This window comes from Vitis vinifera, chromosome 4 (assembly GCF_030704535.1).
Source record: "Vitis vinifera cultivar Pinot Noir 40024 chromosome 4, ASM3070453v1".
Classification (NCBI taxonomy): domain Eukaryota; kingdom Viridiplantae; phylum Streptophyta; class Magnoliopsida; order Vitales; family Vitaceae; genus Vitis; species Vitis vinifera.
Genome location: NC_081808.1, coordinates 25,182,585 through 25,204,523, shown reverse-complemented (window position 1 = coordinate 25,204,523; position 21,939 = coordinate 25,182,585). Strand labels below are relative to the sequence as shown.

General features: G+C 32.4%; 2 protein-coding genes across 8 annotated transcripts; one reads left to right on the top strand and one right to left on the bottom strand.

Moving 5' to 3' along the window:
• Window positions 1–1,365: 1,365 nt before the first annotated feature.
• On the bottom strand, window positions 1,366–5,119 carry LOC100265441 (pentatricopeptide repeat-containing protein At2g13420, mitochondrial). Of its 7 annotated transcripts, none has more exons than XR_009465571.1 (3): window positions 3,313–5,119; window positions 2,111–2,154; window positions 1,366–1,936 (listed from the first exon to the last, which is right to left on the bottom strand). XR_009465571.1 is itself a non-coding variant. In XM_059736539.1 (3 exons), exon 1 carries the CDS (start codon window positions 4,906–4,908, stop codon window positions 3,331–3,333), a length of 1,578 nt encoding a protein of 525 aa, XP_059592522.1. In that variant the 5' UTR covers window positions 4,909–5,119; the 3' UTR covers window positions 1,366–1,936; window positions 2,111–2,139; window positions 3,313–3,330. The 7 variants fall into 7 exon arrangements, 6 of the variants coding, with proteins under 6 accessions (XP_059592522.1, XP_059592521.1, XP_010649356.1 ...); XM_059736539.1 differs by having other exon boundaries at window positions 2,111–2,139; XM_059736538.1 differs by having other exon boundaries at window positions 2,111–2,136.
• A 5,928-nt stretch (window positions 5,120–11,047) lies between these two features.
• LOC100260222 (UDP-glucosyltransferase 29) lies at window positions 11,048–12,608 on the top strand (the record flags this gene model as incomplete). Its single annotated transcript, XM_010651056.3, has 1 exon — window positions 11,048–12,608. A coding segment is annotated over one exon (1,374 nt), but the record flags the coding sequence as incomplete, so codon positions are not given.
• Between the last annotated feature and the right edge of the window lie 9,331 nt (window positions 12,609–21,939).

Here is a 21,939-nt window from a genome sequence, read left to right as displayed (position 1 = left end):
CCTTTCTTTTTAACACTTGTGCATTGCTTCTTGGTGCCAACATTTTATGCCTATTTTGAAGGATGATAAAACAAAAAAAGGATTGAGAAATTTATACCTGAGTCCTATGGGGGATAGGTAGGTGGTTATTCATAGGTCTTGAGTGAAGCTAGAAGTGATGACTGATGAGTCATTCACTTCACAAAGATGGGGCTTAGTGCTTATAGCAATAGAAGCAAAAATATAAAGGGAAATGAAAAGTAAAAACTATTTACAAATTTTTGACTGGCGTTTAGCTAGCCAATGGATTTTTGTCTTTTTCCTTACTTTCCATAGGTAGATTGGAGACATCCATTTTGACAAATTTTTAACCATGGTTTCCTAAGATTTTTAGGATGCCTTCCCCTATGGTTGAGAGCCATGTTTAAGTAAGAAAAAAAATTTCTTCAGAGAAGATATTTAAAAACTCCCTGATGGGACCTTGAAGCTCAAAATTTTTGAGTTGTTATGAGGGGGAGATTGAGGAAGGAATAAAACTAGTGTGAGCATGCAAAGCAATGCTTTGTCATTCCTTTGTTTCATGCCCCTTACAATTTTATTTTTCCATTTTTATTTTTTTATTTATTTTCAAAGATAAAGCTAATCACCTTATTTACAACCTTCTAGGATTCTTTTCCTCAACTATATATTTTTTTTCTAAAGGAAACTGTTTTGCAAATTGGAAAGAATTTGTTAACAAAAATGTTTTGTAGTGTAACCTAAGAACTTATACCATGGGGCCCTAGGCTATACCACAAATGCTTGGCTTTTTCCTTTGATGAAAAGAAGGAAAACACTTAGCTTGAGAGTGGGAAATTGGCTCAATGTTTATTTGAAGATCATCAAAAGGCAAGTTTGAGCAAGAGGGAGTACTGTCTCAAGTAGGCTGCAAGTAATCCTTCATTGTCTTAGGAGGTTGGTTATTTTTTGATTTTTTTTTTAAATTACTTTTTAAATTTTTAATTACATCAAAATAAATATATTTTATAAATAATTAAATTATTATATTTTTTATAACTTATTTTATTAATTTTTTTTATTATTATCTATATATTAAAATAAAAATTAAATTAAATTAATTTTAGGTATAATCAGGGCAGGGTGAGACAAGGCAATACTCGAGCCTGTCCCAATTTTTAAAAAAATTCCCAAACTCATGTCAAACCCATTTAGTTAAAAGTTGAAACCTGTTTCATTAGGGGTGGGGTGGGGCGAGGCAGGTACCTGAAAAAACCGCCCCCATTGCCACCACTACTTAGAACCAAATGTAACAATCGTAAGAAATGGAAATCCCCTTCGACAATTAGCCAAACTCATCAGTTATGAACTATTGATCATTCACAAAAATATAATAAAGGCCCACTTATAGAGGAGATTAAAATACGTACGGGTATGCATGAGAACAAGAACTAACAAGCTTGTCTAATATGAAGGACATAGGTTAAAGTTAAATCACATGATCATACATGCTAATCTCATCATGTCAATTTTCACAGCCTCTGCCTATGACCTTTCTGACCTTCCTCTAGTGCTTATATTGTGTTCAACCTGAATCAGATGACCTCTCACTGTTCATGTTCTTCCCTTCATTCCTTACATAACATCTGTGCCTTTCAAGTTAAATAGCTCAGTCTCTCAAAACTCCATGGGCAAATCTCATATAAAATTAAGCCTTGCATTCTCTGTAAGAATATGTCGGATTCTCTTTGGCACCATTAGACAACCGAAAGCAAAATGTATGGAACAGCAGCAAGTGTTTAGTTGCAACCCATATTGAAATGGCTGCAATTCTCATCTTCCCATATTCCATATGCAGCATGTTCTGTTCTTTTTGGTGTAAGATAACTGACACCAGCAAAAAATAAGTCATGACCAGCAGTCCTGTGGCATCGCTGGCATGAAGCTCGTGACTGTAAGTCTGAAAAGGTAGATGAACTTGATGAAGTTTTGACAAAGCAGTTATCTTCCCAAGTACATTTCAAATTTTGCCAACAAGAGCAGCTATGTACAAATTATGAACATCATAAATAACTGATTTTTCCTTGCTTTTAAATATGCAGGAACTTCAAGTGACTTGAACCCTAATCCTCACCCAACTGCAATCCACCTCTTTAGCACCTGCTGGTAAGGAAAGCCCTAAGAGATAATTTAATCAAGACATTTTAGCCATTTCAACATAAGTTATCCCAAAAGCAATAGATCATGGTAAAACATTAAACCCCCCAGTCTCTAATAATGACCCCTTGTGCTGGTTAATCAGCAACCCAAGCCATCAACCAGTCTCATTCATCAAAATTCAAAGTTTCAACATTCAAGCTTTCTGATAATGTTTTCTCTTGTTTGATAGGCATAATGTCTTCAAACATATTCAATCACAACAAAATAATATTATTATTAATAGGTTTGAGAAAAGAGAATGGAAGCTCACGTGCAAATGGTTTAATTCATCCAACAAATGAAGAAATGATCTAAGAGGGATTAAAATAAAACAACCAGCATAAATTGATGAAGAGAAATAAATCAAAAAATTAATTTATTCATTCATAGAGTTCTTAGAATCTTATGGCATTAGCCAATTTTCAGAGCAGCAAATTCACAAAAAACAACAGAAACAAAATAAGTTGTCAAGGTTTTCGGAATATATTTTTCTGCAAGAAAACAAGAAACTGTCAAATGGAAAATAAACAAGTACACTCATTATGTTCTGGGACAAAAAGCAGCGAAAAAAGGAAAGGAAAGGAAAGAAAAGAAAAGAAAAGAAAAAGGGTACATGTATTAACATAACCAATATTGGATCCTAACAAACAAATGTATTACCATAATCAATACACACTATGTTATGTATTGGAATTTCCATTTTCAATAAAAATGGACTGAAAAATCAAGCTGCAGTCAGCCAACTTATCACCAAGAACTGCATGTGCATGCAACAAGTGATTCTAATCTACCTAACAACATTACATTGCCTTCATTGTATCAGCCTCATGATGGATTTGCCCTTTCAGCGGTTTGGAGTTTTCAATGCTATAAATTCAGCAGTAGAGATTTCCAGCAACAAACTTTCAGTATTTAGTGCAGATGCACTAGTCTGATTGTTGAAGACCTAGAACTCCTATTCATAGGTTAATCATCACAACTAATAAAGATTGCACACTTTTTACTAGTTTTTTTTTTTTTTTCCTTTTTTCTTTTGAATAATTAAAGTATTTCTAGAAGGGCTGTGACCATAGGGCATGAATGAATTCATTTGTCTTTAAAGGTTACATATACATTTTAGAATATAAATCAACACACCTGAATGATAATTGTGCATCATCTCCTGTAGGGCTTGAAGTGATACTGTTGGAATTCAGAACCGAATGTTATTGACTCTTCCTCAAGCTTCTTCTTCAATCTCCTCCAGGTTTTCAACATATCAGATTGTATTAAGCCCCGGTAAAGTGTCTCAAAAGTGATTTTCTGAGGAAGATACCCCTTCTCTATCATCTCCACAAAAAAATGGCAAGCTTCTTTCCACTTCTGTTTCTCACATAACCCATGGATCAACAGTGTATATGAATCCAAATCTGGTCCTGCCCCACTCGTTTTCATATCATCCCATATCTCTTGCACAATCTCCATGCGGTTCAACTTCACAAACATTCCCACTAATATGTTATAAGTGTGCATATCAGGCAAGCATGAATATTCTTCCTTCATCTTCCTATACAACCTCAAAGCATTATCTGAATCTTTCCTCCCCCTATACTCTTTGAAGAAACAGTTGTATGTTGCAGCTGATGGACTAACCCCATCCTTCACCATGTCAGAAACCAACTCCTCAGCATCTTCAAGTCTCCCACATGAACAAAGGCACTTAACCACTGATGTATAAGTTGCCACGGTTGGCCATATCCCTTTATCTTTCATCATCCGCAACTTATCAAGTGTCAACTCAGGTTTATGAGCCCTACTATACACATGAATAACAATGGAATAGCTTGTTACGTCAGGCTCAATCCCCTTTTGGCGCATTTCATCGAGCACCTTCTCTGCATCCCGAATTGTCCTCTCAAACCTGTCATCAGGGTGCAAACTCGCCCTCCTGCAAATCCCATTCAAAAGCACATTATATGTAACAACATTCGCCTCAATCCCACGTTCTACCATCTCACCAAGCAGCCTCTCCGCTATGCTAACTCGGTTAATCTTACACCACCCATATATCAAAATAGTATACATTTTGGCATTAGCCTCGAATTTGAACTTCCTTTGATTAAAAATCTGTGAAGCAAGCTTCACATACCCATACTTAGAGAGGGTATCGAGCAGATAACAAAAATCATCAGAATCCGCATCCTTCTCGACAAAACAACTCATGTCATCAAACGCCCGAACAGCTTGGCGCGTGAGCCCAGCCGAAACCGACCTCCGAATCAAAATACGGAAGGTAGTAGAGGTGGGTTCCAGGGAATTTTGATCCATTTCGATGATGAACTGCCAGGCAACGTCGAATTGCCGAACTTTTGCGAGAATGTCGATAATGAGGTTGTAGGAAACAACGTCGTGGCTATGATGGGCTTGGTCCTTGGCCCACAGGAAGAAGGAGAGGGCAATTTTGGAGACGTTTCTGAGGCGGAGAAGGGTCTGGTGAACGAGGTGAGTGGAGAGGGCGATGCCGTTGAGCTGAAGAGAGGACTCCATAGCGTGGAAAGGGTTGTGGTGTTGAAGGAGGATTTTGGAGATCAAATCAGCGTCATATGAAGGCTGGAGGGAAGGAAGACCTGTGGAAAGGGCGTCGTCTGGGGGTTGGGGGATGGATGAGAAGTGGCAGGGTGTAATAGAAAAAAATTGGAGTTTGAGTGCAATAGAGGTGGAGATGCAGCGACTATGCCCCACTCTCAACGCCATATTGTCTCTGTGTGTCTCTCACGACGTCTCTCTGTGGTTTAAGGGGCAGGACCGCTGGAATATCCGATTGAATCCGAATTGGAGTCTAATCTTCGTCCCAGAAAATGATTGGAGGCTCCGCCAGTTCATGGATTTGCTCCTTCCTCTCATTCTGCGTCATAACATGTTAGAAGCAATGTTTTATACTCAGACCGATTGACGGATCATTGGATTGGCATATTTGCTGAAGCTGTAGTCACCAGTGAACGGGTAATTAAAAAACAATGTTTTTATTTTTTTTTTTTTTCCTATAAATATTTTGGTGTGTCAAAAGTTTTAAAAAACTTGATTATGGTTTTTAGATTTGTTTGATTCCTAGTAATCATAAAAAAAAAATTATGAGGTATTTGGTAAAATTTAATACTTATTATTTAATGACTCAAGTTGATTTTAAGTTAAATTATATTTAAGTTTTTGACTTAAAACTTGTTACTTAATTTTTATTTTAAGTATTAGGGTTATTTCATAAAATTAATTTAAAACTTATCATAAATAATCAAATTAATATATTTTGTCCTCATAAATTATAATTATGGCAAAGAAGGTCAAGAAATAATGGAGATCGTAAAGTAAAAAATAAGATTGTGGAGGTAACTAGGACAAATGAGAGTAAAAAAGTAAACTGAAAATATAAACTTAATAATAAATCAATTATTTTTTTTTATTACTTAAAGTTGTTTTTTTACTTTAAGTCATACTATTAAGTTATTTTACTAAACACACACAATTTAATTAATAACTTAAGTTATTAAGTTATTATAAATTATTAAGTTGGTTTATCAAGCACCCACTTAGTGGTAGCAAAGCAAAAGTTACTCAAAATAAAATAAAAATAAAAAATGCCTTTTAACTTTTAAAAAGTTAATAAAAGAGATATTTGATTAAAAGATTTTAATTATTTTTGAAATTGGAAGAAGAAAAATTATATTTTCATCCTACAAATTATATCCATCCTATTTATACATCAACTTAAAAATAATAATTTTATTAATTCGTCCACCTACAATTTAAAAATACTTAAAAACACCTTTCCCATTCTTCTCTCCCATGCCCATCTTCTACTTCTTTTTTCTTTTAACTTATTTTTTCTCAACCACAAACTTTTAGAGAAAATCATTTTTGTTGAAGCTCATTGGATAATTGAAGAGTATTCAAAGCACATTCATAACCCATTCAAAGCACACTAATATATCAAGTGAATAAAAAAAAATCATATGACCAAACTAAACAAAAGAAGGCCAAAAGAAAACACATAATGAAATAAATAAGCTTAACACCTTTAAGGCTTATAACTCTTGAAGATCAATCGATTAGGCATCTGCTTAAGGATTTCCTAAGGAACTCAAACCAAAGAGAATCTAGGGGTTTAGTAAGAATATCTGCCAATTGATGTTCAGTGGGGATAAAATCTAGAGAGAACATTTTTTTCAACAAGATCCCTAATGAAATGATGACGAATTTCAATGTGTTTAGTACGATAATGAAAAACATGATTCTTTGAGATATTTATAGCACTACAATTGTCAAAGTGTATGTTTATGGTCTCCTACTCAATTTCATAGTCTTTCAGCATTTGCTTCATCCACAAGAGTTGTGTACAACAACTTCTAGTAGAAATATATTCAACTTTGGCAGTAGATAAAGATATAGAATTTTGTTTCTTACTAAGCCAAACAACAAGATAATCACCAAAAAAAAAAAAAAAAAAAACAAGCACCTAATGTACTTTTTCTATCCTCGACATTTTTGACCTAATCAACATTGGAATAACTAGCAATCATAAGAGAAGAATCATAAGGATACCATAAACCATAATCTAAAGTCCCATAAATGTATTGTATCATTATTTCAATAGAAATTAAGTGTGACTCTTTGGGGTTTGCTTGGTACCTAGCACAAACTCCAATACTAAAAGATATATTCGGACGGCTTGTTGTGAGGTATAATAAGTTTCCTATCATACTTCTATAAATTTTTTTCTCAACATCCTTTCTAGATGTATCCTTACTAAGCTTAGTGGTAGTGTTTAGAGGTGTCCTAGAGTGTTTGGTGGATTCTATAACGAATTTCTTAACTAACTCCGTAACATATTTAGATTGTGAAATGAAGATTCCATCTTTTAATTGCCTAATTTGCAATCCTAGGAAGAAGGTTAATTCACTTACCATACTCATTTCAAATTCAGTTTTCATATCCTCGGCAAAGTTAAGGGCAAGGTCACTCGAAGGGACTCTAGAAACAATGTCATTGACGTAAATTGGAGCCATTAATAACTCATCCTTGGACCTATGTATAAACAAGGTTCTATAAACTCTCATTTTCTCAAACTTTTTTTTTTCCAAAAGATAGATCATGAGCCTCTTTCACTATCATTCTAGGAGCTTGCTTTAATCCATAAAGGGCTTTCTTTAACCTTTAGATATGATTGGGGAATTCCAGATCCTCGAAACCATTAGGTTGCTCAACATAAACCTCTTCACTTATAATCCTATTCAAAAAAGCACTCTTGACATCCATTTAGTAAAGCTTTATCCTCAAGCTTTATCTCTATTTGATGACGAGATTCGTTTTTTAGTGAAAAACTAATTTTTAGAAAAAAGACTTGGAGTCACCACTTATTTTTGTTTTGTTTTAAAAGAAAAAACAAAATAAGAAAGAAAACCCTAAGTATGTCTCTTTAAAAAGGAAAAAACAAGTTTGAGAAAACTCAAGTCTAAGTTTGGGGGTTAGGTTACCTAATGGGAAGGTATAGTGATAAACTATAACACTTCTCTAAACCTTAAAGTTAGGTTTATACTAATCAAGTCAAGGTACCTATGGTAATTGATTGATTAATTAATGGATATCGAGGATGATGGAGTATATTAGAATGATAGTGAAAGCTGAACCAAGGAATATTCAAACAAATCATAAACATTCAATAATCAACCGTCAAAGAGAGTGAAAAATGTACCTTATTAGTATATTAAGTGCTTCCATAAAACAAAAGAGTTAGTTGACAAGTAATAATTTCATAATATACACAACATGTGTTTCACCCAAAATCAAGAGGTAAGAATACAACAATGTAGAATTCAAACAAAGTAAGACAAATTGATCATGACAATTAAACACACTAATAAATAGTGATAAGGAGATAAGAAAGCATACCTTGATAATGTATAATAGAGCTTTCATTGAAATGAAGCTAATTCACAAAGAATAATAATGAACTTAAAGAATAATTAAAAACTAAACCCATATATATATAGCATGTCTCGAATCAAGGAAGGCTTACAAGCATGTTCAAAAGTGACAAAATTATCGAAAGCAAAGGAGTTTCATTTACAAGGTAGAATATTAACTCATAAAATAAATTCCAAATAAATATCAAGAAGTGTTATCTCATCAAAATAAAAATTGGGTAACATCTTTAACATGTCTAGATTAATATTCAAGAGGCCAAATCAATTAATTATATTCCGATTAATATCAAATTTATTCACAAATGGGTTACTTCACAGAAAAATCAGCAAGTGATTAGAAAAGAAGACTCTACAAAATATATCTAAAAGTTGAATTTTATCACAAAAATTTTCAGGGAACATCTCTTATATGTGTAGTTTATCATCCAAGTGGAAAATTTTAATTAATTAAATGTCATTTAGTACCAGATTTCATAATGGTCATAATAGGTCCACAACATAGCATGTTTCCAAGGCATGCAAAAATTGATTTTTTTTAATTAACTTAGTGATGTCCTAAAATCCTACAAAAATTCATATAACTCATTTAATATGTCTATTTTATATGAAAAATAATCATAGGGGAAGATCACATACATAACATGCTTAAAATTAAATAAGCATCTCTTAACTCCAAAAGAATACCTATCCAATGGGTACAAGAAAAAAAATCATATCTCTTGTTCCATAAATTATTTCTTAATATTTTAAGTGTCAAAAATTAAGTATGTCCAAAGGAATTAAAGAGGTTGTTTAGTAATATAATTTTGCAAAACAAAACCAAGTGTCACAAATAGAATGAAAACTAAACCTTTTGAAAGATTGATTTATATCTTCTAATTGGAAAATTATTTTTGACTTTAATAAAATTTAAAATCAAATTCAAGAAGTCCACAATATCATGGAATAATTAGAAAAATTTTAAAGAGTTTCTAAATGGTCATATTTTAATTTACAAGTTCAAAGGAGAACCATATTTTGGAAAATTTTGTATGTAGGGATTTATTAAACCCCATTTTAATTCTTATGAATTCATCCATAAAGATTCCATTGATTGGAACTATGAAATTGATCCATGTATATTCAAAACCAAAATTCATTTTAAAATTTTTGAAAGTTGCATACTGAAAGAAATAAGTAGCATTATCTTTTAGAAAATAAAATTTTTAGTACCTAATTGATCTAAGATTAACTTGAAAGTAAATTTAAGGATTGAATCTCTAGAAAAACAAAAGGAAAATCATTTTATTAAAAAATCACCAAATCACATAAAATCTTCAAAGGTAAACACAAACCAAATCAACTTAATTATAAGTTTATTCATTTTGACATAATTAATTTTATTTTTAATTTTTTTTTCTTTAGCATTTTTTTTTGAAGATAAATAATGTTTGTATGCTAATAAGAATTGATAATTTTATGAAAATTGATTTGAAATCTTTCATTTTTTTCTTAACCTTTTACTATTTTATTGATATAATTATGAAGAATAATTTTAATTTGAGATGATTTTAATGCAGATAGTTATAATGTTGAACTCACTTAGAAGTACAATATACTTTTTTCTAATATCAATTGGTTTATAGATGATAAAAAGGAATTGTTGGAGAGTGAAAGGTTATGAGTTTAAATCACAAGAATTACAAGTTAAATACTACCATTATTAAAAGGGTTAAAATGTCTTCCTTATAGGTCTAAGATAGGTGTCAGTGAGAGTTGGTGTAACTTAATTTAAAAATTAACACAAACTCTATAAAGCATTCTAACTTTTTCCATAAAACTAGATTCGTCACTTAAAAATATCTTTTTTTTTTTTTTTTTTTTTTTATGAAGAAAATTTTTATCATAAAAATGGTGATGAAACTATATAGTGGTAAAAATAAAAAAAAATAAAAAATCTCATCACTTAAAGATACCTCTTTCCTGATGAAAACTTATGTCATATATATATATATATATATATATATCCCTTTTTTTTGGTGCATCATAAAATGTGATTATTTTAACACAATTCCAATTTCATCCACCAACTCCTAATTTTTTTGTGACAAAACAGAAAATTTGTATATCATAAATTTTAGGGATGGGATTTTGTTTACGAACCTTGTGACTAAATTTTTTTGCCATAATGCACTATTAGTGATAAGTTATTGTTTATTTTATTTTCTAAAAAAAGTTTTTATTTTTTGTGGTGTTTATTCTTATGATCATGCAAGGGGAAGTGTCGTAAAGATGAAAATCTCATGTAATACAAGAATTTGTGGATGATTATTCCTATTGATATGAATTTCTTTCTAACTTTTTGCAAAAGGGGAGATGTTCTAATAAAATTTTATTCTACTTTTTTTTTAAGTATTCTTATTTATTCTCATCTCGTTTCTTCTTTTGATTATTCTATTTTACATCATTTTTTTTTATATTTGTTATTGAATTACAAAGTACATTTTAAATTTTTATTTTTAAAATAATTAAATTAAAAATCATAAAAAGGTATAATATTTTTTTAAAAAAAATTAAAATATAATTGGAAAATAGTTTTCATTTTCTATTTTTGAAAATAGCAATAAACAAGTATCCAAACTGTACCTTAGTTTTTAAAGATATATCTCCCTATTGGAGGACTGTCATTTCCTTTTTAATTAACTGCAATAATTTCTTTTTAATTAGCATGATGTGGACTTTCAACTTCTTTTTGTCCATACAATGCCATTCCATTTTTGTTACTATCACATTAATTGCTTTAAATGTATTACTTTTTCCATTTTTTTTCTAATCCCTGAAATTCAATTCCCACTAATTTTCATCAATTGCTCTGTACAGACCAACTCTTATATTCACTGTATATGTGAAGGGGCCAGCAATTGAAAGGGTAAACTTCACTCTCCCCCGTGGGTTTCATGGATGTTAGAAGCAGCATGAAAGTTGTACTGCTGCCATGGTTGGCTCATGGTCACATTTCTCCATTCCTAGAGCTGGCTAAGAAGCTTTCAAGGAGGAACTTCTACATATATTTTTGTTCTACTCCTGTTAATCTCAGTTCCATCAAAGGTAAACTCACTGAGGAAGACTCTCTTTCAATAGAACTAGTAGAAATCCATCTTCCATCTCTTCCTGACCTTCCTCCACACTACCAAACAACCAATGGGCTCCCTCCCCATCTCATGCCCACCCTCAAAAAGGCCTTTGATATGGCAAGCCCTGGCTTTGCCGACATCCTAACAACTCTGAACCCGGATTTGATTATATATGATATCCTCCAGCCATGGGCACCAGTTGCAGCTTCTTCCCAAAATATTCCTGCTGTTCTGTTCCTAAGCACAGGAGCCACCCTTTTGTCTGTTCTCCTTCAGGAGCAACCTATTACAGGGATCCCTCTTCAGGATTCCGAGAGGATTAAAATGCTCAACCATTTGGCTGACTCTTCTGCAAACGAGATCACCGATGAGGCACGGGCTGCTCAATGCTTGAAACTGTCCTCCAACATCATCTTGATGAGGACTTTCAGGGATCTTGAGGGGAAGCATATAGATCAGGCCTCTTGTCTAACTCAGAAGAAGGTGGTGCCTGTCGGTCCACTTGTTCAACACACCACCGACGAATTTGAGAAAGAGGAAATCATTGAGTGGCTTGACAAGAAGGAAGAATCCTCAACAGTACTGGTCTCCTTTGGCAGTGAATATTTTCTGTCTAAAGAGGAGATGGAAGAGATGGCTCATGCGCTGGAGCTGAGTACGGTTAGCTTCATCTGGGTGCTGAGGTTTCCTCAGAGAGACAAAATTGCTAGTGTGGAAGAGGCACTGCCAGAGGGGTTTCTTAGCAGAGTGGGAGAGAGAGGAAAGGTTGTGAAAGATTGGGCTCCACAGAGAGAAATACTAAATCATTCTAGCACTGGTGGGTTTGTGAGCCATTGTGGATGGAGTTCTGTAATGGAGAGCCTGAAGTTTGGAGTTCCAATTGTGGCCATTCCAATGCATCTTGATCAGCCATTAAATGCTAAAGTGGTGGAGAGTGTTGGCGTGGGTGTGGAGGTCAAGAGAGATGAGAATGGGAGGCTTGACAGAGAAGAGATAGCAAAGGTGATCAAGCAGGTGGTTGTTGAAAAATCTGGGGAAAATGTAAGCAGAAAGGTAAGAGAAATGAGTGAAAGCATGAGAAAGCAGGCAGAAGAAGAGATAGCTGAGGTGGTGGAGGAGCTGGTGCAACTGTGTAAAGGAGATGGGGCGGTCAGTTCAAAGTCTCCAACTCCCTAACTTTGGTTAGAGTTCTCCTTATTTGATCGAACTATCTGCCTTCTTCAGAAACCATAATAAAACTGAAGGGCTTCCCTGGTGGCCTTCAATTGCTCTTGTTTTATTTTGATTTTTCTTTGGGCGATGATATTGCAGTTTGAAAAATCCCATGGATTTTCCCTTGGCAGTTATACTGCAGTTTGAAACACCTTATTGTCCCATTCAATATTCGGTGGGCCTATTGGTCCCAATGGTTAGGTTTAAATCGGTTTTTAACTGATACAGAAGCAATCGAGTACGTGGATTTTAAATAAATTCGAATTAATTAAAACTAATTTATTTGTGGAGTTGGTTGATTTTAATTAAATTAAAAATAATTAAAACTTAATGATATAAATTAAGTCGATTTAACACTAGTTTTGTTTGGTTCATTTGATTTATGTTAAAATTTTAAAATTATTGAGTTATGCTCAAGAATAAAAATAAGAAAAAAAATTAAAACTGAAGTGCGAGAGTGAGCCAAGTGAATTATAAATTATTTGGGGAAGCATCTTCTAACTAGCTATATATTATAACATCTTTTGAGACACTTGTATTGTTTGGGAATTGTTTTTTAGAATAGTTTTTTGTTTTTCAGAATAAAAAACAGAAAAACATAGTTGATAATTAAAAACCGTTTTCTATTTTCCGTTCTTAAAAACAAAATTTAGAATGTTTTGAAAGAACATTTTTTAATTATTTTATGTTGTTTTCACTTGTTTTTTGAGGGTTATTTTAAAAAATAATTATATAAATATGTAGAATAATTAAAAATAAAACACTAGATATAAAGATTATTTTTAAAACATATATAAAAATATTAAAAATAGGTTAGAAATATTTTGAATTTCCAAACAAACTTTTATTTTATAAAAATTAGAGAATAATTTTTAAAAACTGTTCTCAAAAACCATTTTTTTAAATTGTTTTAAAAATAGTTACCAAAAATGACCTTCATTTTCTTTTGTTTTTGAAATTATACAAATACTTCCTTAGAGTTATCCACCCACTTAAAAAATCTTAATACAAAGTTAACATGTAAAAATTGTCCTTAACTTTTTAAAATATAAAAGGATGACATATTTGTTTGTTTTTACTACTTGAACTTTTTTTTTCTTTATAGTTCCGCAATTTTTTCCTTTCTTCTTTCACATTTATCTTTTTCATCCTTTTTAGTTTCCTTTTTTTTTAAAATCCTTTTTTGCATTTACAATGATGGAAACAGTACCTAAACTAATTCACTTTTTTCCCCTATTCTTTACGATTGATCAATTTTTTTCACGTTTTATCTTCTTCCTCAAAATTCCCATTCACATTCACAATGTCTTTAGGTTTCCTAACTTTTCAAGAATTTGAGCGCTCTCTCTCTCTCTCTCTCTCTCTCTCTCTCTCTCTCTCTCTCTCTCTCTCTCTCTCTCTCTCTCTCTCTCTCTCTCTCTCTCTCTCTCTCTCTCTCTCTCTCTCTCTCTCTCTCTTAATCTGATAAAGCAACTGAATTCATCTTCCACCATGATTACAAAAACCTTAATCCTCCATTTTTCCATAAGTTCCTCCCTAAACACCATTTGTAGAATTGAATCCAAATTTACTTTGCCAATATGAGTTAGTTTGAAGTCACCTTTTAATTGAGGAGTTAATTGTAACCACAATCTTGTTTAGATATAACTGCCGAAAGTATAACATGATGTAATAAAATAAGATTTCATTAATATGATTATTTATTATGATTTCTAGTATCTCATTTTTTTTTTTTATCTTTGATTATATTAATTAGTTGTCTATGTATTTATGTTTGTGTTACTTGCATTGTATATGACTTGGATTTATTAAAAGTTATAATAAAATTTAAATTAGGAGTTCCTTGCAAGATGATAAGTTATTCATAGTCAATTCATGAGACTGAACAATCCATTAATAACTATAGTGCACTACCTTGTAATTGAAGAGATGACTTATCTTGGTTATTGGGATATATTCACTATGATGAGTGTACTAGTATGTATATATTGGACATGACCTATGGTGAATTATGATATTAACTATTGAATAGTCATGCTTTGCCAAGTTATTAAATGATATGGGCTCTCAGCCTTGAAAGAATATTAAACTAGTACTAAAATATTCAATGACTTTGACCTATGAGTGATACTCTAAAGTTGTTATATATTTTATTATGGATTGAGTCATCATTAATTAATGTAGGTTGCAATAAATATTCTCAAGATAGATAATGTGATACTTTTATCTATTGGAGTAAGAAAAGTTTGTTATAATTTATAAATATTGTTTTAAATTTTTAAATCACCCATTTACTTCCCCTCTAGGTGTTTCGTTCCCTATTGAACTTTTGATTATTATTCAAATGGTATTTAAGCAACACCCATTTTTTAAAATAAAAGACTTATGCTCTTTAAAATGAGCTTACAACCCAATATATTGTAATCAAACATTCAAAACACAAAATGAAACATGTCATACATTCATGATCTCTTAGGTTATGGGATAAATAAAAGCCCTACAAAATAAGGTTAAGCACATCATAGAATGGATCTAACACATTTTCTGTGGCCTAGGGCTTCAATACCAATTGTTGGAATCTTAGAAAAATCCAGTCCAAACCTTGGATCGCTAAAGGATGCATGCAATAATATATACTAGGTGTAACAAAATTAATTAATGAGTCCAATTCAAAAAGACAATTAATAATCTCTTATACAACCCTACATTTTTACCGAAATATCTTATGCACATATATGAATAAATACCCAAATATCTTCCAAAATAATATGTCACCAAAGAGTATGAGTTTAAGTAGAGACCATTATAATCCATAAAAAAAAAAAATTAGTTCCCGCATAATCCAATTCTGAAGTTGACTTAACATCATATTAAAGAAAGACAATCATACTCTTATATTCTATGAAATCAGATCAAAAAATAAATAAATTAAATATAATTTAATTAATATCTCGGCTTCATGAATTGCTTACAACCTCATGTAAAATCCCCATGAGTCGTTGATACTATTTCAGTGGTTAAACATTTTACGGGCCACCATTTCCCGTCAAAACAAAACTTATTCCATTTCACTCTGAAACAAACTTCCATTGATCTCAGTTGTCAGGCAGGTTACCATTTCCTTCCAAAACAAAACTTAGAGCATTTCCCTTTTAAACAAACTTCCATTTATCTTAGCTCTGAGGCAGGTTTTACATCCACCACAAAATTCAGAAAAGCTTTACGTCCACAGAGCATATATCCCATTTGTCGCGCATGTATTATCTCTACCACACAATTCAGAAAACCCTTGCACGTATCTGCAAGATAGCCACAATAATGGAATCCTCACAGCTCATTGGAGCACAAACCTATCTTTTGTTTATTTATTTTGGCACATTAAGGATAAAAGTCAAATCACAAACCGTATCCAACTTAGCTAGCCTTCAAAAGAAACACAAGTGTATCTCCACCATTGAACACATCCTCGACTTTTTGCAATCTATATTTTTTTGGTCAACGCCATCCCACCTCCTCCAAAAATGTTAGGAAAGAATAGAAAAATATTCTAATACTTAAGTTTTTATTTATAAAAATTGTAAATAACACTTGGGCGTTCAAGATAGAGTTAAGGATTATTTGATACAACAAAAATTAAGTACCTATTTGATAATTATTTTTTAGAATATTTTTTTATTTTTCAGAATAAAAAAAAAAATTTAAACACGTCTAACAACAAAAAATTATTTATATTTTCTATTCTTAAGAATATAAAATATGGTATTTATAAAGAATATCTTTTGTTTGTTTTCATTTATTTTTTAAAGAGTATTTTAAAAAATAATTATACAAACATGTAAAATTATTAAAAATAAAACGTTAAATATAAAAATCACTTTTAAAACATATTTAAAAATATTGAAAATAGATTAACAATATTTTAAATTTCTAAACGACTTTTATTCTATAAAATATCAAAAAACATTTTTTCAAAAATTATTCTTAAAAACTGTTTTTAGAAACAATTACTAAACAAACCTTAAATGTCTTTAAAAGAGTAGATAATATTTTTTCTTCATTAAAATTTTAATCTTCATTAAATGTACATTTGCTCTTTTACCTTTTTTTTTTGGGAGAATTGTGTTTTGGGCCCAGTTGGGCCCAAAAATTAACAAATGGTCCATATATGTTACAGAATTAAGCCCAACACCCAGACAAAGTCTCAAAATTGATAAGAAGGCTATACAATTTATAATATGCCGAAAATGCCCTTTGCTAGCTAATGTAAAAAAAAAAACAAAATCCACGTTGGATTTGCAATTCGTTTTCCCCAAAATTGAGAGGCGTTTTCACATTCCTGAGTGTTGCCCTCATTTCCGCCCAAAGAATGCCCTAATCCTCTCTTCATCTGGAGTTTGCCAACCATCCGATTGAGAACAAAATCGACGTTGGATTTCCATTTCGTTTTCCCCAAAATTGAGAGGTGTTTTCACATTCCTGAGTGTTCCCTCGTTTCTGCCCAAAGAATGCCCTAATCCTATCTTCATCTGGAGTTTCCCGACCATCCAATTTTAGGTGTAGACGGTGGAGTTTTTTATCTTTGTCAATCCATTGGTGTCGACAATCACCACCGGATTTGGGTTCCGTGGCGAAGTAGTTGATAGTTGAGGTTAGTAGGTTCAGCAATTTCAGTTTATGCTTCATTTCGGCTATCCCGACCATTTCATTTCAGCCCAAATACATTGCCCTAATTTATCTGGCAATTTCAGTGTGCCATTAATCCCCACCGTGGGTGATGTCCCGTGCTGAGCATTGAGGAGGGAGCTTCTCTGACCATCAGGTAAAGTAGTATTTTTTTTGAAACTTAAAGCTTAAACCCCGTAACTGGCTCTAAGACATGGCGTGGGTTATGGTGTTTTTAAGACATGGCTCACAGTTTGAAATAGTGAGGATCCTCATGGGTTAATTGCATCTGCATGTCGTGGTATCAAAAAAGTTTTTGTTTAGATAATTATGTTTGTGTTCAATTTACATGATTGATAGCCTTGACATGGAAAAATCACTTCTTTTTATTAAACTGTGATGTCACCATGATTCACTTGTTTCTCCATCAATATGAGAACCCTCGATTGCCATTCATGATAATTGTGATGATGAAGATGACATAAAAATATATTTTGATTTTCCTTGCATTTTACTTGGTTCACTTATGTTTGTTTGGTTTAGCATTGCATATTGAATTGAAAAGTTAGTTTTATAGGTGCAATTTTATTCTAATATATGATAAGTAAATGCAAATAGATTTTCTTGTTGCAAACATATTTTTCGTCCTTTCATTCAAATTATATCATTGAGCATTATATTTATTTCCTCGTGTGGCAGTCTAGTTTAGTACGCTAGTTCGCCTATTACTTATTTTCGAAAAAAACCCAAGTTCTTTGAACCCTATAGTATGAGATATTGTGGGATACCTAGTATGTGTAGATAGATTATCATTTCGAACTTCATGAAATCTGTAGCTAACATGAATATAAATGCGAAATAAAGAAACAGATCAGTTCAAAGGCAATTTAACGAGCCTTAATTCTATTTTTGAAATCCAAAATTAAGGGAGTCAATACATAAGAAACCAATTAAGGGATTTCTCGTTGAAATCCAGAATGATTTCCAACAATCATTGTAGTGGCCAAATACCTCTTTCCATGTTTACTATTCACAATTGCTAAATATCAAACGCATGCAACTCAATATTATTTTCAGCATACAATTGAACCAAATTGAAATTAAGTTAAATTTGAAGTTGTCTATTGAGTATGAGCTAAAACACTAATGACATTGGCATAATCTGTCCATTTATAAGTCTGAAAAGTAATTGTGATGTTCCTATTGGGATCTAGAGGGTCATAGCAATCTGTAAAAACAGAGAAAGAGTCGACCAAACAGTTAAAAATAGAATAAGTGAAGTAACGAAGGAAAAGTATATGCATTTTGAATACCTCCAATGTTTCTATGTTCTTAACATGCGTGATGTTCTCATAATGTAGGCGTTTGATGAATCGTCACCGCCCCGTACACATGTCGAGGATGACAGTGGACCGACAAGTAGTCATGTACGCTAAAACTACTTGTTACTTTACGCATTCAATCCATCTGAATCACATTACAATTTGGTTATCATTGCTATATTGTTAATAACTTCTAATCAATTTTCTTTTAACTAGTTTGAAATTAAATTTGTCTATGCCAATTCGTTAACATGTGACAGGAAATCTTGGAGAAGTACTATGCAGCAGAACGCGCAATAAATTCATATCAAAAGGGCATTCAGCAGCAGCTTGACATCATGCGTGGTCTGATCCATAGATTGGATGCTCGAAGAGAAAGAAGTGTACATTCCCCTACTGCTGGTCACTCGGGCTATGCAGCGGATGACTTTCCCGAGGCCGAGCATGATTCACCCTATGCCCGATATGACATGCCATTCCATCGCACTGAAGAAGTACCAGACACTCCTATTCGGCATCCACCTATTATTGGTAACATTTTGGGGCACATTCATTACTGTATTAGTGCGTACAAAATATGTCAAATTGTACTGGGGTTCAGTTAACTAATTTGTTGATACTCCAAACAAACAGCCGATGATGAAGTAGTCGTCTGTGACCCCTTACCTTTGTGTTCTATGTCTGTGGCCCGATCCCATAGCAGTGGAAGGCAACGGAGAGTGCGTCGGATGGCTCCCAATCTATTGTCACCATTCATAGCGCAGGCACAAACCCGACATTTTGCCATCAAGATGGACCTAAAAGAGGCAGCTGCAACTGTATTTGATGGGGACTTGGACCCGAGACATGTTATATCATATACTACTCCAATTTCAAGTGTTTCCATATGCAACAAATGGTATTACCCTAACATATATGGTTTTGTTGGCAGCGAGGAGCTTGTTTCAATGCATGACACAAGTTTAACCAGAGACAACCTCGTGTCTTTCCAGGGAGACTGTTGGATTGGCAATGATGTTAATATTTCAATTTGTCCACTAGTTTGCATTATTTTAAATTTTAATGTGATGTAACATCTTCTCATTAGTCAATCTGAATATTGATTACATTTTAATCATTTCTTCTTTTAGGTCGTGGATGCATTTTGCCGAATGTTGCAATTCGACGATGAATCAAGGACAAAACTATTAACCATTTTTTATTTAATCTTAATTTATTAACCATTTATGCATTTCAATTTATTTAATCTTAATGTAGAAAAGTTAAAATAAGTTAAATAAGTTTGAAGTAATATATAAAAATAATTTAGTGACTTTAAATCCATTTTTTATTTTTCTTCATTTTTTTATTATCTTCTACTTTTCCTCTCTTTTTATTTTCTTTCCTCAACTTTTTTACTCAGATTTTTTAGAACAAAACATAGCCTAAGAAAATGGAATGAATTGATCACTTGGTTAGAACTAGGATGATGACTCCTAACCAAATATTCTAATCCCACATTACCAATATTAGTCATTTCATTGCATTGTTTAACAAGTTGATTTTCTTAGAACATCCAATATAAGAAAAAAATATTTCATTATCTCATGAAATGTGAGTTCTAAAAATAGTTTTAGAACTGATAAAATTTTTGAATTAATAACTATTAAAAAAATTAACAAATTTGCATATTTTGGAACTCTTTTATTAGTGAGTTGGCATACTTGGATTAAATTCATAAATGTGTACCATTGGTTGAAGTAGTTGCTGACTTCCTAAAAACAAGTTTTGATATATTTCCTAATAAGAGGAAAAATCAAATGAAGGCTTAAAGAGGAAAAATATAATCAAATTAATTAAATTGACAAGGGAATTAAATTAATTATGAGCTACCCGTAGATGGTCGACCGGGGATGGATCCGATCGACCGGTTACCGTCGACCGGTTGACATCTGATCAACGATATTCATAGCAAGCAGAAAGGGCAACAACCGGTCGACCGGTTATCATAGATCGGTCTATGACCGATCAACGGCCGAACGATGATCGGTCGACTACCGGTCGAGGCTAAGTATGCGCTGCCAGGTCTCTGTTCATGAAATAAATACCGGGCGACTAGATATCGGTTTGCAGTCGCGAACTGCTCGCCGATTCTGGCAGAAACCAATATAACGCATCCATAAGCATCCTCTTCCCGGTTGAAGTGAACTGTTGGACTCTCAGAAGCTGAACGTGCTCCGATCGGGTATGGGTGAACTAAAATAGTTAGTTAACAAATAATGTTGGTGAAACGGGTATGAAACCGGTCGACCTTTCTATAGTACCGGTTGAGTTTGACATTTATCTTTGTTACTCTTTAATTAGTAACTGCTTTATTACATATTCATAATTAAATTTTTGCAAACATATAGTACTACACAATATTGACTATAAAAATTATGTAATAAATATGAAGGTGTACATATAAAATGATATAGAGATATAAATAGTAAATAATTAATGAAATGAATTTAATATTAAAAATATGGGTTATGAAATTATCTTAACAAACATGATTAATGTATTTAATGACTTAATAAAATTATCAAGTAAAGAAATTCTTCAGCAAACTTGGAGAATGACATGAAATGAGAATGAGCCATTATTTGTCCAACAACCAATATAAACGGAGGAAAAACAAAATTTAAAAACAAGAAACATGTGCTGATAAACTGCGAAATAACCAAAATTTAAGTTCAATACATTGGAATTTTAATTGGAATGAAATGCATAATTACATGTCCCGAAACGTATATGATACTATTTGATGAAAATAGTTACAATGTAAAAACTTAAAAGAAGGTTGGTATCTAATTATCCAACTCTTAACATAGATTGACTTCCTATAAAATAAACTATCTTGATCATCTAGACTTCTCTGTTTTTCTCTTCTCATCTTTCATCTGATGTTAAGCCTCTTATTTTGAAGTATTTGTATTAATCGTGACAAAGCTCCCACTTTAAGAATCAACCCACCTGCACACATAAAGGGAAAAACAATTAGTTCAAGGATAAAAGATCATTTATTTGCTTCATCTAAAAACGAAAAGGAAAAGGTGCAATTCGACACCCTCATGTACTCGTTTTAAGTTCTCCTATTATCCGTCACTCCATACTGTGCACATAATTTTCCATTGATGCAGAGTCATAAATCCGTCTTACAAACAAAAGAAGTGAACATACTCATAATTTAAGAATATTGGAAGGATGAAAATTAAGAGAAAATAAACCTCTAAAGCCATAGAATGTGAATTAACTATCTGATTTTGCATGAAGCTGTTGAATTAGATACCTCAAAGATATTTGTCCTCACATCAACATCAAATGAGAGTTTTTCATAAAGGCAACAAACTGGCCTATTGAAATTATGTGTTGTTACCCAAGATAACAGGGCGAATAGAGGGAGACAGAAATTGTTTGTCATAACACTTACCAACAATAAGTAAACACCACCATCAACGAATTTTTTTCAAAAAAGTT